This window comes from Larimichthys crocea, chromosome VI, assembly GCF_000972845.2.
Source record: "Larimichthys crocea isolate SSNF chromosome VI, L_crocea_2.0, whole genome shotgun sequence".
Classification (NCBI taxonomy): domain Eukaryota; kingdom Metazoa; phylum Chordata; class Actinopteri; family Sciaenidae; genus Larimichthys; species Larimichthys crocea.
In genome coordinates, this window is record NC_040016.1 from 10,962,285 (window position 1) to 10,980,409 (window position 18,125).

Consider the following 18,125-nt stretch of genomic DNA (forward strand, 5'->3'; position numbering starts at 1 on the left):
GTGCTTATTTGGAAGAAATACAAATATAGATGGCTCCTCAGTAATGTCCTTAGAGCCCACACAGTCACAACTGTCTCAAGTCTGTGGAGCAACCTTTGATATAAAACATTCATTTCCCTACTTGGTGGCCTGCCTGAAGAAAGGGCACCGTTATTTACAACTCTGACTTCAACATCAATATATTTTATAGTTTGATGATGTTTTAAAATCCTATTGTGTTCATTCACTGTCAAATGTTACTGTATCAGCTTTCTGCATCAGCAACCACTTTTGTCCAATCTGAAACTCAAATAAAAGTAACAATAGAATTAGAAATAAAAAAAAAAACACATTGAAATAATGCTGTACCATACACAGTATGTAAAAAAAACTGATTAACTGTGATTGCAGATTGTAAATAATCAGTCTGGAGTTTCTGTTTTTAGCTAACAAAGTGATTTAAATACCTGACAAATCAAGGTTCTTAATCACATTACTGCTAAATCCTCTTGTCATAGTGCAGTCTTGCCCACTGATGACCACAATGCTCTAATTCAACAAGAAATGTTAGCTTTCTCTGCATAAATGAAACAAAGAAACCTCTGTTGAGACACACATGATTTATATTATCATGCAGCCCAGTCTCCATCTGGCAGCATTTGTGTTATTTCTTCCAGATACAACATTTGAAACCTCTACACACAAACCTCTTCTTTGCTTGAAATGCGCATCAAGTACACTTTGTTTTTAAAAGTTAAAAGTGTCAAGTAAGGTTGTACTTTTATTATTAACTATTCAAAGGTCAAAATGCTGTATAGTCCTAAAGATAAACTGATTTAAAATCAATGACAGCCTACAGAATAGTTACCTAAGCAGAGACATCACTGCTTCTACTTGAGCATGAGTGGAAACATCACGGTTCACTAATCGATCTATTTTCATCACAGCACACCACGACTTGACACGATGAGACATGTGTTTTGAGGCACATAAAAAGAAACTGTAAGGTCACTAGATTGTCAGGAACATTATCACCACAAGGCAAAGATTTGCAGTTATCGTAACCTAGAGAACTTTTACGTGATAATAGGCGACAGTTGACAACCAGGTTATTTTGAATGATGAACCACTCAGAATTTAGACATAAATACAGCCCTCAGTTTATTTACAGTGCTACTATTAGTGATCAGATTTCTGTTCTCCTCAAAGTGTGGATGATCTGTTTGATTTCTGCCCCTGGAAGTGAGTCATTGACTTAGTTTAATGTAAAAAGAATAGCAGTAATTGTCTCCAACTGTAGTTTTTAGTGTACATTTGTGTATTAATTCATGTCATTTGTTTTGTGGCTATAATAAAGGAACCTCTGCATGTAGTTTCTGAATTAATAGATAAAGTTTGTTTTCTGTGTGACTACACTGTAAAGTATATTTGAAATAATCCACAGGGTTTGTTTTATTTTTATAAATATCCTGAGTTAAACATTTAATTACTTCTCTGTGTACTTGCCTTACTTTAAAGTATATGTAAAAGTATATCACCTTACATTTGAACATTGGCTGCTTGTAATGTTTGTGTGTTTGTTCATGTCATTTGAATTTGAATTTAAGTGAGACAAACAGCTTAACGACAAAAAAAGAGAAGCGTTCAATTGCTTGCAGATTTATTTCTCGTCACATCCTCGACACATCAGACAAAGACGTCATATTGTATGATTTCTTGCACCGTGTCTCATCAGGACTGACTCATTCTTGCTCCTTTCCCTTTAAATCAATACAAAAGAGAAGTGAGAGGTGAAGACAAACATAAACATTATTACAGTGTAATTATTACTGGATGGAAAAAAGAAAAAGCAAAAATTAATATACCCTGCCGATTTCACGACTCTTTGCTCTCAGCTTGTTGACCTGAGACTCGGCGATGTCAGCTCTCTCCTGAGCCTCCTCCATCTCATGCTGCGCCTTCCTGTATCTGGACAGGTGAGTGTTGGCCTGCTCCTCCTGGGAAGTAAAAAAAAAAAAAGTGATGAAAGCCACAAGGCATCAGTTATTTTGTCATGCTACTTCAGGCTGTCATGTCCTCAGGCGTTAGAAAAGGTGTTACTGGTTTGACGCGTATTATGTTGCATGTGACGAATGTTTCACACTCACAGCTTCTTCAGATTGCCTCTTGTAGGATTTCACTTTCAGCTGCAGCTTGTCCACCAGATCCTGAAGTCGGGCAATGTTCTTCTTGTCCTCCTCGGTCTAGAGGAAGTACGTATAGAGTATAGTCTGTATGAAACCAACACTAAAGCGAATACCATCATCTCATCTCAAGTGCGTCTTCAAAACCACTTGAGAGAACTTAGCACATTCGTACATCTCCCACAGTGAAGACACTTCAAAAGAGACTCACAACAGCAAGGACAACCAAACGAGCTACAAAAGCTATGAATTAATGCAGAACAGGAGAGAAATTTACATATTTTCAGTCTTTCGGGGATCGTTCAGTGCTGTAAAAACACTGCCATCTCTGTCGATCAAGCTGCCTGTGAGAATGAGTGTACGCACTCATTTTTCATAGTGAAAATCTGTTAACATATCTGTAAATGTTATACATTCATAAAGACATCTGGTCACACTAATATAAGCTTATTAACTGCATGTATTTATAGCTTGAGCTGGAGAATTTATTTTCAGAGTTTATTTTTAGCTGTGGTCCTCTCGACATCCCTTCAGTATGTCGAGCACTGTTGGAGCTTCAGACATATGGTGGATTCATGCCCTCTAGGGGTCTGAAACATATTCTACATCCAGTTTCTCATCAGCAGCACAAGTTATAGAATGATTTTAAAATATTGTTTAATAATAAGCAGTTACTTTACCATTCGGCAACATGTTTAGGTGTAGTTGTAGTCTGTACCTGGTAAGTCAGTTCCTTCACTCTGCGTTCATATTTGCGGACACCTTTCACAGCTTCAGCTCCGCGTTTCTGCTCAGCATCGACCTCAGACTCGAGCTCTCGGACCTTGATGATAAGAAGTGCAGATGTTATGGTGACAGGACTGAATATGTTTGAACAGATAAGAAATACAAGAACACAAACCAACGTCAAACTAAAACATTGTTTCTTTATCATGAACTTACCCTAGCCTCCAGTTTCTGGAGCTGCTTCTTGCCACCCTTCATGGCCAGATTCTCAGCTTCATCAAGGCGGTGCTGCAGGTCCTTCACCGTCACCTCCAGGTTCTTCTTCATCCTCTCCAAATGAGAGCTGGTGTCCTGCTCCTTCTTCAGCTCTTCAGCCATCATGGCAGCCTAAACATACAATATATACAACAACAATTGTAAGAAGGCAAATCAAGAAATCAAAAGCGAGAGAGTCGATCACTACAGATAATTGTTCAGCTGTGAATATAAAATAATAAGATGTAGTTAAAGTTAATATTTTAGGTCAGATTTTTTTCAGCTTCAGTGCCACTTAACAAAAAACATTTGTTAGTTTCGATGACAAAGTTAGTGGACGCAGTTTCTGCTACGTGAAGTGAAGCCAATCTGCTTTCTTTCTAATGGATTGGTTTGCAACAATGATACATACATCATGACGTTCATTCTGTAGATTATGTCCAATTTAGAACAAACTAAATGATACAGCAGGGTATGTAGTGCTCAACAAATCATGTCAGTGAATCCATCCAGTGCACAACACACTGAGCTCATTCACTCTGAATAAATTGTGCTGATGTGGGACTCATAGTAATATTGGCGATATTCATGGACACCCCTCATTCTCAGTTTGTATTCAGTGTGTGCTAGGTTCTCATTTTGTTGTCATTATTTTTATTTATTTGCAATGTGATATTGGTGCAGAAGACCAGCTAATATTTGCAGTAGGTTGAAAGGTGTATCCAACGTATAGCTTAGGCACAGGCACTATGAGGCAGCTTAAGGGTCCTTTTAGGGTAGTGCAAGAGAGCGCCAATTAATTAATGGACCCCCAGCCAGCCTGCATGTCGCGATGTTGTCGTGCTGATGTGCTTGTGTTTCTGTGTTGACAGACAAAAGTAAAGAATCTAAAACTCATGCACGCCTGAGAGTGATCCTTTGTGCTCAAGTGTGCAACACTGATCAAATATGAGTCAAGACCAATGGGTGATGTTAAGGTGGATTTAAACTTGCTCCTAAATAATACTGCTAAGTTTCACTCTACTTTGTGCATAACTGGTCTGTCATTAGTTATCAGGTTCATTAAGATGTCTTTTATTGAAAATCAGCATGCTGCTGGCTGATACAAAGTAACCACTCAAATGTTTCAAGCTTCGATCATGGACCTGCTGTATTTAGTTTTAAATGAAGCAGTAATCTTTCCTTGTTTGTCAGTTTGTTGTCCTAGGTGAGTCTGAGGATACAAAGTGTACTATTATGTTTGAGCGTCTACCTTGTGGTGCCGGTTATTGTGCACTTTCTGAAATACAAACATGAAGGACAAAAGACTCACATCAGTGATGGCCTTCTTGGCCTTTTCTTCAGCGTTTCTTGCTTCCTGCACAGCATCTTCCACTTCACCTTGGATCTGAACAAGGTCAGCTTCCAACTTCCTTTTGGTGTTTATGAGATTTGTGTTCTGAAGGGAAAAATATATGGTGAGGTTTGCAGTTTTCTTTACACAATTACTAAACTGTCTTGCAATTAGTAGTATCCATAAATAACAGTTATAATACCTGAGAGTGCAGTAGTCCCACACGCTCGCTGGCATCAACCAGCTCCTGTTCAGCCACTTTGCGGCTTCTCTCTGTCTGCTCCAGAGCAGCTCTCAGCTCCTCGATCTCAGCCAGCATCAGGTTGTTCCTGCGCTCCACCATGGCAACCTGCTCCTTCATCTCTGCCTGACCTCTAATAGCTTCATCAAGGTGCAGTTGGGCATCCTAAATTCAAGATGATACAAATGTAATTTAGAAATTTACTCATGGGTTGTGTAGCTGTATTTCTGTTCATATTTGCATGTTGAATATTTATTGCCGACCTTAAGCTGTCCCTGGACGTTCCTCAGCTGTTTCTGGGCTTCAGCTGCCTGCCTGTTGGCGTGGCTCAGCTGAATCTCCAGCTCATTGAGGTCTCCCTCCATCTTCTTCTTGACTCTCAGGGCATCGTTTCTGCTCCTGATCTCAGCATCCAAAGTGCTCTGCATGGTCTCAATCACTCTCTGGCTGTTCCTCTTGATCTGCTCAATCTCCTCGTCCTTCTCTGCAAGTTTCCTGTCAATTTCACTCTTGACTTGGGTGAGCTCCAGCTGGACACGGAGGATCTTTGATTCCTCGTGCTCCAGTGTAGCCTACAAAGTGAAACGTGAGATGGAAGGAAGAATAGAAAAAGGTTGCAGTTTTTTGGATTAAGAATGATACTCCCAGAGTCACTTGGTTTTTTTTTATTTTGAATACCTCTGCCTCCTCTAATGCAGTCTGGATGTCTGCTTTCTCACACTCTGCCGTCTTCTTGCCCTTTTCCAGTTCATGAATTGTCTTTCCTGATTCGCCGATATGTTCAGTCAAATCTGTGATTTCCTCTAAAAGAAAAAACAAAACACATTATTCATGTAACACATTGATATTTCTTTCTCAACAAAGTTTTGTTGTGTCATATATTTAATTAAGACTGTATTTAATGTTATCAATCACATGCAGGATTTGTTGTCTTACGCTGCAGGTTCTTGTTCTCCCTCTTCAGGGTCTCCAGGTGGTCCAGAGTTTCTTCATATGAATTTTTCATCTTGAACATCTCTGTGCTTAAAGCACGAGCCTCCTTCTGAGATCCCTCCAGCTCTGCCTGGCTCTCCTCATACTTCTGCTTCCATTCTGCAAGAACCTGAACAATAAAAGAAACAAATGAGTGTTTTCTGTCACCTCCCATTAACCAGCTGTCCATTACAACAATATCGAACCTTATCAAAGTTCCTTTGCTTCTTGTCGAGGACAGAAGCCAGAGCATTGGCTCTCTCCACATCGATCATGAGGTCTTCCACTTCACCCTGCAGTCTCTGCTTGGTCTTTTCCAGAGAGGCACATTTTGCATTCACAGCCTCAGTGGATTCCTCTGCTTCCTGAAGACGCTGGGCAAGCTTTTTCCTGTTAAAATATGTTATGATGAGTTACAGAATCGGTGCACAGAATAACTCAGCTTCTATGTAGCATCCCTTCCAAACTACCGACTGTAAGTAACCAGTGATACAGGGGAGGAGCTTTTTTTCAGTTTTCATGGATTTTTCATGGATAATGTTCATACAAAGTTAAAATTGTGACTAACTTTGCCTCCTCCAGCTCCTCGGTGCGCTGAATGGCATCAGTCTCGTATTTGGCTCTCCACTGAGCCACCTCGCTGTTGGCCTTGGACATGGCACGCTGCAGCTCACACTTGGCCTCCTGCTCCTCCTCATACTGCTCTCTGAGCAGGTCGCAGTCATGGCGGGATGACTGAACGGCATGAGCCAGGGCGTTCTTGGCCTAATAATGATATAATAGATAATGTAGCAAATCAAATTTCTACTTAGTAAGAAACATATTAAATCATATTCAGCTACATTGAAAAGAGAGTATTGCAGTACCTTAACTTCTTCCTCAAGGTGCCTTTTTAGCTCCTCAATTTGGTGAATAAAAGCCTGTTTTCCCCTCGTAAGCTGTGAAACAAGAGACTCCTTTTCTTCCAACTGATGACCAAATTCTCCTGTTTGGAAATACAGAGAAATTCTTTGGTTAGTGATTTGTCCAATATTTTGTAATGTTTTTATTATTCTCATCCCAGATGCCACACTCACCATTTTCAGTCATCAGTCTTGATCTCTGAACATTCATATCATTTAACTGACGCACATGTTCGTCATTCTTGGCCTTTAATTCGCTTAGTTGATCCTCAATAGAGCGGCACATTTTCTCCAGGTTACCCTACGGACGCAAATCAACACAATTAAGTCCATTATAAACGCCATAATGATGATAAAACGTTAATCTCTGTTAAATAAGAGAAACATCTGTAAATTTTACCTTTGATTTGGCAATAGCCTCCATATTGCTGGAGAGGTCATCGATCTCCATCTTGTACTCGCTTTTCTCTTTCTCCAGCTTCTGTTTGACTCTCTGGAGGTTATCGATTTGTTCTCCCAGCTCTGCCACACTGTCGGCCTGCTTCTTGCGAAGAGCTGCAGCGGTGGCTTCATGCTGCAGGGTGGACTCTTCGAGATCACGACGCAGCTTCTGAAACTCGGCCTCACGCTTCTTGTTCATCTCAATCTGAACAGATGTTGCTCCGCCGGCTTCTTCGAGCCTCTCGCTGATCTCCTCAAGTTCCCTGGAGAGATCAGACCTCTGCTTCTCCACCTTGGCCCGAGCAGCTCGCTCAGCCTCAATCTCTTCCTCCAGCTCCTCGATACGAGCCTATAATGCAAGGTGGGTGGATTTTGGATGTTTGTTGGAGTTCATCATAAACACTCAACAAAATGTCCCTTCACAAGCCCAAACACATGTTTGAACATCACCTGCAGTTCCTTGATTTTCTTTTGAAGTTGAATACCAAGGGCCTGTTCATCTTCTATCCTGCTGAGAAGGTGGCTGATCTCAAAGTCCCTCCTGTGTTAGCAAAAATAAAAAAATGTTACAAAAGTATACCGTCATTAAAAGGGATTGTGGAAATCATAAATTAAATTCTCTTTATTACATACTTCTTTATTTTCTCATCAGACTGCTGCTTGTCATTCTCCAGATCCATTATGGATTCATGGGCCAGTTTCAGATCTCCTTCAAGCTTCCTTTTTGATCGCTCAAGATCCATACGGAGCTTCTTCTCTTGCTCCAGAGAACCTTCAAGCTGTTTTAACAGAGATTATTTGATTTTGGTTTCATTGTTTTATTGTCAAGCAGACTAAAATGACAATTTGTTATTACTTACATCATCCACTTGTTGCTCCAGCTTGGCCTTGGCCTTTGTCAGAGTGTTGACTTTGTCTTCCTCTGCCTGCAGATCATCGAGGGTCTGCTGTTGGGCCTCTTGGAGGGCTTTCTTCTCTTTGGTCAACTTGGCAATAGTCTCATCTTGAGAAGCCATTTCCTCAACCAGGTTTTTAACCTAAATAGTTTAAATAAATTAAACAATTTAATAGTTGATCACAGTAGGTTTTCTACCAGGCACAGTTTAGTCATCTGAAATGAGAGACACGAACCTTGTTCTCAGTGGCATGTTTCTCCTTTTCCACTTTGGCCAGAGTGAGCTCCAAGTCATCAATGTCCTTCTTCAACTCGGAGCACTCGTCCTCCAGCTTCCTCTTCTTTGCGGTCAGCTCAGCATTGACCTCTTCCTCGTCCTCCAGTCTCTCAGTCGTCTCTTTGACTTTGGCCTCAAGCTGGATTTTTGCTTTAATGAGCCCCTCACACCTTTCCTCTGCATCACTGAGGGTTTCACCTTCCTAGATTTGATAAGACATAAAATGTAAATAATATTTATTTACTTTTAAAAACAAGGTTCTCTAAAAAAGCAATTCCCTCTTTATTTTTAACATACAGACTGAATTTGTAGCTCAAGGTCATTCTTCTCCTGCAGCAGAGAAACCATCTTCTCCTCCAGTTCCTTCTTCTTAGACAGAGCCTTTGCTAGGTCCTCCTTCATCTTTTCAAAGTCCTCTTTCATTTGAGCCATCTCCTTTTCAGTCTCTGCACTCTTCAGCAGAGGCTTTATTCTGAAGTACAGCTTCATCCATGGCCAGGTTTTGACATTCATGAATGAACGGATGTTGTACTGGATGGAGTAAATAGATTCCCTGGTGATAAAAGACAGGAAAAAATCTGAACTTCTCTTCTCTGGCCCAATTTTATAGAAAAGGTACCCCAGATAAGGACCCATAGATCTGACAGATCTGAGTATTAAGGTAAAAATGAATATAAATCATTCTTATAGTCTGCAAACCTAAAGGAACAGGCTTCTATGTCTCCCTGGATCTCATTAGGATGTCAGACATATACTTTCCCCACCACTGCTACAGCAACTACTGAACTGTAATCATTTTTAGCCAGGAGCGACTACTTTGAAACAACCCTACATAACACCATACACTACCTTAGACTACTCAGCCCTGTTAATGGGAGTATGAAGGATATGCTGCTTCAACAACTGCACAAAATAATGTAGACTACATACAGTATCTGGGTCAGAAAAAAAGGCAATAAGAGGTATTTCGCCTCGTAGTCTCAATACTTTTACTCATTAAGTCATGTTTTAAATCTGTAGCTCTGTGTAGTATTACTTTTTTTTAGCAGTGACTGATTCAATGTCCAGGGTGGAGAGGAGAAAGAACTGCTACCAAGGGCCTGTCATGCACACTTTATCTTTGCACTGGACTGCAAATTATTAAATCTGTACAAGCCACAAGAGCTGCAAGTAAAATTAGGCTTTAGATAGTCAGTGTGAGCTGAACATTAAACTAACCCTGCACTTACAGATGCTTCTATTAAAATTAGTTGGATGTATCATCCCATACATGTAGCTATTTTCTAATATCAAAAATATATGTCAATGCTTTTTTGCTGTTGCCCACCTCCTCTGCATCATTTTGGCAAATTCGCGTCTCATCACGAAACCTCTGCAGACAGCCTGAGTCATTGTGACCAGCTCAACCAGCTTCTCATCTCTCATCTCCTCAAGTGTACCCAGCAGTCCAGCCTTGAAGAATACCTGATAATAGATGTAATAACACTGACTTAATCAAACTGAGCTACACAGAGATTTCATCACTTTATGATGGTAATCAAGTCTGTTAATTTACCTTGGTATGTCCAAATCTGTACTGTGATTTGTCAACGCTTATGGATTCCAGTAGTTTCTCTGAGGCCTTCTTGTTGTCAATGAATTGTCCCTCAGGGATGACACTAGCGTTCAATACTTTGTATCTGAAATAATTTATATAAATAAGATCATCAAAAGAGCAAAATCAACACATGTGGACTAAAAGGATCAGAAACAGCTACGGTACCTCTGCTTGAAGTCACCGTAGAGGATTCTGCTGGGGAAACCTTTCCTGCAGATCCTGATACCTTCCAGCACACCGTTACACCTCAGCTGGTGGATGACCAGGAAGTTCTCCATGAGACCTTAAAACAGTGACAAGGACACAGTGTTACTGTGGAGATTTTTCATTTGCAGACAGCAACTGTGGGACAGACAGCCAGTCTAACCAAACAGGTGACAGATGTGAGTGAGTTTTGGACTCACCTGGTGTTTTTGATTCATTGGGAATCAGACAACGCACAAAGTGGGGATGAGTGCTCCTTAAGTTGGTCATCAGCTTGCCCAGGTTTTCCTGTTGATAGACAAAACTCATTTTTATTAACTTCTAAATACAGCTTATTGTATCAGGTGATTGAACCCTGACCACGCATGATGAAGGTCTCTATAATCAATACACCACCTTTTAACCTTGCCTGCCACAAGAAATCTATCACTGCTAAACCACAGGCATGCTTGTGTAGAGCTTAGTGTTAATGTCCCTGCACAGTGGACACATAATCAACTGTATATAATGTATTTGGGGAAATTACCCTGAAGAGAGCTGATACTGTTTGGAAGGAGCCACCCTTCTTCTTGCCACCTTTCTTTCCACCACCTTTAGCATCTGTAAAAAAAAAAAAAAGTTACAGTTTTATTTTCATTTTGCATCTTAATTTTGAATTTTGGTATATAAATATCCAAGGACAATGGTTGTGATGTTGCTGAATATACTTTTTTATATAGTTTTATGTACCTTCTGTTGAGGCATGTGATGCATAGAGGTGAACCAACAGCTTCACTGAAGACTTCTGGTAGAGCTGAACCACTGAGTCGTTCAGGGGGTCCTTGTTCTTGTCCAGCCAGCCAGTGACATTGTAATCAACAGTGCCAGCATAGTGCACAAGGGAGAAATGAGCCTCAGCTTTGCCTTTGGCAGGTTTGGGTTTCTGGAAGGGGGCACTTTTACCAAGATGCTGATCATACAGTTTGTTCTTGAAGGTGACGTCTGAAGCCTTGGGGAACATGCACTCCTCTTCAAGGATGGAGAAGATGCCCATTGGCTGTTAACAACACAAATAACACAGAATTAAAATCCCATACTGTCTGACTGTGGTGGGGATTATTATTTTCTAAAATGTCTAAATGTCTCTTACAGTACCTTCTCAATCAGCTCAATGCAGGCAGCCAAGTCCATACCGAAGTCAATGAACTCCCACTCAATTCCCTCTTTCTTGTACTCTTCTTGCTCCAGGACAAACATGTGGTGGTTGAAAAACTGTTGCAGTTTTTCATTGGTGAAGTTGATGCACAGCTGCTCCAAGCTGTTGAACTTGAGGTGGGAAAGAAGACACAGTGTCAAAGTTTCATCGTGCTTGTTCACTCTGTAAAACTTAACACACACATTGTGCTCTTTACTTACATCAAAGATTTCAAACCCTGCGATGTCCAGGACACCGATGAAAAAGTTTCTGGGCTGCTTTGTATCCAACATCTCATTAATTCTGACGACCATCCACAAGAACATTTTCTCATAGACAGACTTGCAGAGAGCCATCACTGAATTATGCACCTAAAAATTGAAAGAATAGTGGTTATGTTTTTATATTCATTGATTCATTTACATAAACTAATATTTTTATGTAATTTACCTGTGGCACAGTTTGACCTTTAACCACCATTTCATTGCCAACCTTCACTCTTGGGTAACATAAAGCCTTGAGCATATCAGCAGAGTTCAGGCCCATGAGGTAGGCGATTTTATCAGCCACTGAAGAAAACAGAAATTACAAAGATGTTAAGTAAAGCAGTGAAGTTATAAAGGTCATTAGTGATGATATGACAATCTTTATCCATTCTTATTTGGATTGAGGTCACTGTGACAGCAGGCTAAGCACAGCCAAATCCTCAACCTCCTGGGGAATCCTGAGGCATTCCCAAGCCAGATGGGATTGAGCTTTTTTTAGGGGTCCAGGGTCTCCTCCCGTCTGGACGTTCCCAGCATACATTCCTTGGAAACTATCAGGGAACCATTTCAATCCTCTTTTCTTTAATACAAAATGACCAGTAGGTCTACTCTGAGCTCCCTCCAGTTATCTGGACTAACCCCTAAGACACCCTTTTTATTCACAATGCAATTATGTTAGTACTGATAAATTGGTTGCACAGTTATTTACCCTCAGTGCCATCGGGCTCGGCCTGCTCTTCACGCTGCTTCTGCTTAAACTTCATGTTTCCGTGATGCACCACAGCTCCAGTCAGCTTGTAAATGCTTATCTTCTCTTCTGCAGTGAAGCCCAGGATGTCGATGGCAGTCTGCAGAACGAATCATACAACACACAGAATATTATTATTGTAACTGTAGCTTCTCTTCTCTTATTTACAATATTTCTTAATGTGTCTTTCAATAAATGTTTTACTGGTTCACTGTGTGTTATCAGATGATCCAATAAGGCATCATAATGACATTTTGAGGAACCCTTACTGTTACATGCAGCATTTAATCACTTCAAAGTTACACTGTGACTTTTAATTTGTTGGATTTTGTAGTGTGGGCACTCACATCTGTGGCAATGAACTCCTCAACGTCATTGATACTCTTGACAGTGATTTCACCCTGACTGATCATGGGATAGTCGTATGGGTTGGTGGTAATAAGGAGAGCCTCTGAAACATATTTATTGCATTCCATTACACAGACTCTGTGAAGCATGAATACATTATATACAATGATATATGGCAAGATTGCTCACCTATCAGCTCAGATTTGTGGCCTGTCATGAGCTGGTAGAAGATGTGGTAGCTCCTCTCAGCAGACAGCTGGAACGTCACTCTAGACTTCTCCAGCAGATCTGTAAAACAAGCCAATAAGCTGGTTTACATCCTTCTGTCATCAAATCTTCTAGATAGTGAAAGGATGGAAGCTTACATGTTTCGATATCAGCTGAAGCCAACTTTCCAGTTGTTCCAAAGTGGATTCTGATGAATTTACCCTACAGAAGATTGCAGTTATTTGTGACTCAGTTTGATAGTGCACAAGCTCTTACTTGGTAGAACATGTTATTTAAATCTCTAAAGATTTAAATGATAAAATCATATTAACCTTCCAAAAATATTGGCACTTTTCTTTAAAGAAACAGGATTTTGTGTACCAAAACTTACAAAGCGGGATGAGTTGTCATTCCTCACAGTTTTGGCATTACCATAAGCCTCCAGCAGGGGGTTGGCTGCAATGATTTGATCCTCCAGCGACCCCTTAAAACAAAGTTACATGACGTGTTTGTAATCAGATTTTCATAGGTATTTATATACATATGTGCAGTGTATAACACTACACCTTTACCTGCATTTTTCCAGAAACTTGCTCTGCCTTCTTTCCTCCAGCCACTGCGATTGTCGCAAAGTACTGGATGACACGCTTGGTGTTGACAGTCTTTCCTGCACCAGATTCTCCACTAGAATACAGACATTTACATGACACGTGCATTGGTGTAAGAAATTATCGGTCTGAGTTGTATCAGTCCAAATGATCTCTCTTTAGCATTGACTTACGTGATCAGGATTGACTGATTCTCACGATCTGTTGAGAGACCACAAATTGTATTTATGATAGTTGCCATGAAATGCATGTCTATTTGTGACAACAACCCACTGTGTAATGAAACCGATTGATACCTTGGAGCATGAACTGATAGGCGTTATCAGAGATGGAGAAGATGTGGGGTGGAGCCTCAATCCTCTTCTTGCCTCTGTATCCTGATACAACCACACTATCATACACTGGGAGCCACTTGTAGGGGTTCACAGTGACGCAGAAGAGCCCAGAGTAGGTCTGTTTTAAGAAGAAGACATACACATAATATATACTGCATATTCAGTACAGTGCAACAAGTTTGCCTTAATGTTTAAAGGCCTTACATAGATCATCCATGCTGCATAGCGCTCTTTGAGGTTATACAGCACAGAGGGTTCACTGAGGTGGGTCATCATGGCCATGTCCTCAATCTTATCGAACTTTGGAGGGTTCATGGGGAAGATGTCATCATCCTTCACAGTGAGGGTCTGCACCAAAATGTAAGTAAAGAATAACTTTTAACAATGTCCAGCAACAATTGTGAGTATATTTAGTTAGTTCTTTACTCTATTTTATCACAGTATATGACAATAGATGTCTACATACCTTTCCACCCTGAACTTCAACTGTGGCTTTGCCACCCTCCTTCTTCACTAGTTTGCCCTTCAAATACATCTCAGCGGGTTCTGCCACATAGTAAGCTGTTTTGGCATCAAAGGGAAGGTTCTGAGCCTCGATTCTCTCCCTTTCAGATTTTCGGAGGTATATGGCTGCCGGGCCAAAACACTCCATTTCAGCGTCCCCACTCATGGTTGCGCTGTAAAAATAGTATAAAAAATTATAAATTAATTTGAATAGATATTTACATATTAGATTCAATAAAATAAAAAAGTCCACAACCCATTATTACATCTAAAATTTGATTCAGTACAATTTTTTCCATTCATTTCACTTGTCGCACGGATGTCATTTACCTTTTCGATGCCAAGCGATGCAGCTGTTTTTTGGATACTAAAACAAAAGAAAAACATGCAAGCTTCACTAAAGCCGAAGTCACCAACTTTTTGCAATTTTGCAAAAAACAAAATAAAAAAAATAAACTGCTCTTTGCCAACCACTTAAATAAAGGCACAGATCACTGCAACAGAGACTCACCTTCGTTGGTCAGTCCACAGCTTTTGACGAGTCTGGGAGTGCTTCTTTTATACTGAAATCTCTGGACACCATGCAGGAGGAGACCTCCTGTTAAGGTCAGCGGGCTTCTCTTCGAAGAATGATATCATATAGCTCCATCACCACAACTGGTGTCACCTTATCCTGCATATAGAAACACAAACATTAAATAGAGTGTATAATGATCAAAATCCCAGATTTCTGTCCAAAAAACACTTCCTACTACTCCTACTCCTGTCCTACTTTGTGCAAAGTGATTTATCTACAAGGAATAATTGATGCATTTTATTTCACAAATAAAAAGGAATTAAGCTTTTACTTAAAGTCTTGTGAATGTGAGCCAGAAAATCTTTTATAGGATTATGCTTTTAATATACATGCACACATTTAAGTTTGTTATGCCATCAAACAAACCTTTGGCAGTGACATTGTTTCAAACATCTCTTGAGAATATGGCCGAGTGTTTACTTGAAGCTAATTTGAGATCCCATTATAGTCCATTATACTGTTGTGCTTTCTCTCCAAAGAAAGATGACACCTAGATGCCGTGAAAGTATTCTCTTGTGGTGTGATTAAGTTGCAATAAAAGCTGATATTCTATATGTCTGCCCTTCCTTTACAGTCTTATTAGGACTTAAAGCAAATATAGCCACCGGCTTGCAAATGCCCAAGCTCTTACTTTTGCAATTGTTGACAAATGCACTGAACACTTCTGTTAATTACATGTCAGATGTGTTTCAGCATCCTGTTACTAAGCACCTCAGAAAAAATCCAGCCTGTGAAGCTCCTTATTTTTGGTTCACACTATCAGTATTGTGAGTAAACTCAAAGTCATGAACTCAGAAAGTTTAATTTAGTTTAGATGCTGTATCTTGGTAAGCAGAGATCTAAAATTTTGTTTCTGTTTCTCTGTAGTTACATGAGTTCATTGGGTGCATGGTGCTGGCAGCGCTTTTTGTTTAGTTCCTGCAATGGCATCTTGTGCCACCCAAATGAGGCAACTGTTTGGTTTATGAAACTTAATATAGTTCCAAGAAAGAAAAAAGCAATTTATCTTTCTTAACTGTGTTAGCTGTTGGCTGCCATGGTTGCCAATGGTAACACATCATGATAACAAAGCTCAGATGAACTAATGTGCTTTGCACATTTCAGTCAGAGAAATAAAATCTAATTTAGAAAACGCTTAGTGAGAACTTGTTGTGGTTTCTCATTATTAACATTCATCAGCATGTTATGTTCCTGTGTGGCTTAAGTAAAGATGCAAAGTTAAACAATCCATTCAAAAGGAAATTAACAATTTAATTTCTAATAATTTAAAGACCCGTGAGTTGTTAATATATGTGCAGTAATGCTGCTACTTTAAGACATTTTGACATACTGTCCTGTAAAACATGGAAATCTCTCTGAAAAAAAATACAAATAATTCTATTAAAAAAAATAAAATAAAAATCCTGAGAAGCTTGCATGCACATGCAAATCGGAGGAAATATGATTGCTGCATTTGACAAATGCACTTTTTTGTAAAATAGTTGGGGTTAGCATCAACTGTATTAATTCACATAAATTAGAACCAACAACCAACTGTAAATACTTGCCTTAATGAAAATAGATTAACAACTTGTCTGCCTAATAGACCAGCTGTTGCTAACACGATCTACTTTTCGGGGTGGCCAAGACATTTTTGAATTCCTAAGCAGCTTATATTCCCCTGTGTGTGATCAATAATACAACTCTGTGCAGGTGTTACAAATCACACTGCAGATTTGGTTTGTGTGTGTGCATGTGTGTGTTACTCTTGAGTGCGATAAATTCAAATTAGTAAGGGCAAGAAGGGGGCAAGGAGAGAGAGACTGATGCTATTCTTTGCTGCTTCTTGGGTCGACGCCGAGATGGAAACGCTTTGAATTGTGTTTGAAGTAAGTTAAATACTTAAATAAATACATTTACGAGTAGGCTTTTACAGTTGTTGCTAACATAAATATAAAAAATATAATGTACCTATATGAAATATTTTCTCAGTTGCTGAATATTGCACATTTGTGGATTTTATGAAATGTCAAGACAATGCATTTAAGTGTGGAGATAAGGTGAAGGTAAGAAGCCTGATGTCATGACATTTCAAGAAAGACATTGTGTCTTAAAATGTAAAACTACATTGGCTGTATTTACCAGAAATTAAGGTTTGTTTGTTTAGTTTGTTGACCTAAGGATTAGGAATGCCAGATAACGCCTGCAAGTCTAGATCTCCCTGAACAGAGATGTAAATGCATGAGGCTGTTAGTGACTGATGCGTTAATTCAAGCGAACTGGTGTGCTTAGTGCAAAGCTATGCTTGAGTAGCTTTCTGAGTTGTGTATTTAATAATATCACTAAGTTTTTTCAACACCAATAACTGGAAAATCAGTCATGTCAGTCAGTAGACTACTTTATGTAACTGAACCTAGTTTACAACTCGAGTGAGTGGTCTGACTCTTAGTAACGACCTAGAAACAGAGAAGATTTCTGATGAAGTAACTCCACAGTGTTCCAAAAGTCCAAAAGGTTAAACTGTATCGAAAAAAGATAAATGAGATCTTTCCAAAAAATAAAATATTCAGCTTTATTTTCAAATATTTTCCACATATTGCATTGCCTGAATGGCTATCATAATATACATTATTATATTTTCATGAGTATTTGTAGTATCATTTGCTGGTTTATATATCTTAACAACCAAATTTTTGCTTTGAAATAAAGAACAAAATTATTTTTACATTTGGCTAAGCTGCATCTGCCATCTATTCTTTGTACTTTTTGACATGTTGTGACATTTTCTGGATTAAATATGACCCAGTTTTAGTGAAGTCGGTGAATAAAGTTTTAGAAATTGTGTGCTTTTGTACAGTAATCAGTGAGGAAACACCTGTTTGTGTTTGCTGTCTGATTAACAATAAATGTAAGGAATTCAGCGCCCCATAACGATCTTGTCCAAACTAAGTTTCTATAAAGCTCTCATGCCATCAAGCACAGAAGCAAGACGATAAAGTGCTCACAAGAACTGGGTGCAGCCCTTCAGCAGGCTTCCAAAAAAGATGGCCAATCAGAAGAAAGTGAGCTCTTCGGGACGGGGTGGGCTTAAAAAGAAAAGAGGGGCTGCAATAAGGGCCAGTTTAAGATAAACGAAAATGTTTTTTGAAGAATCGTGCAAAGCTACTCTCATAGAGTCTCAGACTGAGAACATAGAGCTGGAACTGAGCATAACAGGTTAGAATATAATATTAAATAGTCCCTATGTTCAATGATGGACAAATTAAACACATTTAATTATGTCTGATTAGTTAGTTTAAAATATCATGTTTTCAATATTTGTACATATACATACAGTACTGGTAGATTTCTCTGTATTTTGCTTCATCCTGTAT

At 39.4% G+C, this 18,125-nt stretch overlaps 1 protein-coding gene across 1 annotated transcript; it reads right to left on the reverse strand.

Moving 5' to 3' along the window:
• Window positions 1-1,636: 1,636 nt before the first annotated feature.
• On the reverse strand, window positions 1,637-14,756 carry LOC104940039 (myosin heavy chain, fast skeletal muscle-like). Its single transcript, XM_027279751.1, has 41 exons — window positions 14,707-14,756; window positions 14,526-14,562; window positions 14,158-14,368; window positions 13,896-14,039; window positions 13,653-13,809; window positions 13,530-13,557; window positions 13,321-13,432; window positions 13,140-13,232; window positions 12,907-12,970; window positions 12,731-12,829; window positions 12,541-12,644; window positions 12,155-12,293; window positions 11,630-11,748; window positions 11,401-11,550; window positions 11,140-11,310; window positions 10,735-11,041; window positions 10,532-10,605; window positions 10,206-10,293; window positions 9,967-10,084; window positions 9,760-9,883; window positions 9,532-9,668; window positions 8,502-8,757; window positions 8,164-8,406; window positions 7,893-8,069; window positions 7,666-7,811; window positions 7,483-7,573; window positions 6,992-7,381; window positions 6,766-6,892; window positions 6,556-6,674; window positions 6,258-6,454; window positions 5,896-6,079; window positions 5,654-5,819; window positions 5,396-5,520; window positions 4,981-5,289; window positions 4,679-4,882; window positions 4,456-4,581; window positions 3,105-3,275; window positions 2,881-2,985; window positions 2,127-2,222; window positions 1,845-1,976; window positions 1,637-1,739 (listed from the first exon to the last, which is right to left on the reverse strand). The coding sequence occupies exons 3-41, from the start codon at window positions 14,359-14,361 to the stop codon at window positions 1,722-1,724; spliced, it is 5,814 nt and encodes a 1,937-aa protein (XP_027135552.1). The 5' UTR covers window positions 14,362-14,368; window positions 14,526-14,562; window positions 14,707-14,756; the 3' UTR covers window positions 1,637-1,721.
• Between the last annotated feature and the right edge of the window lie 3,369 nt (window positions 14,757-18,125).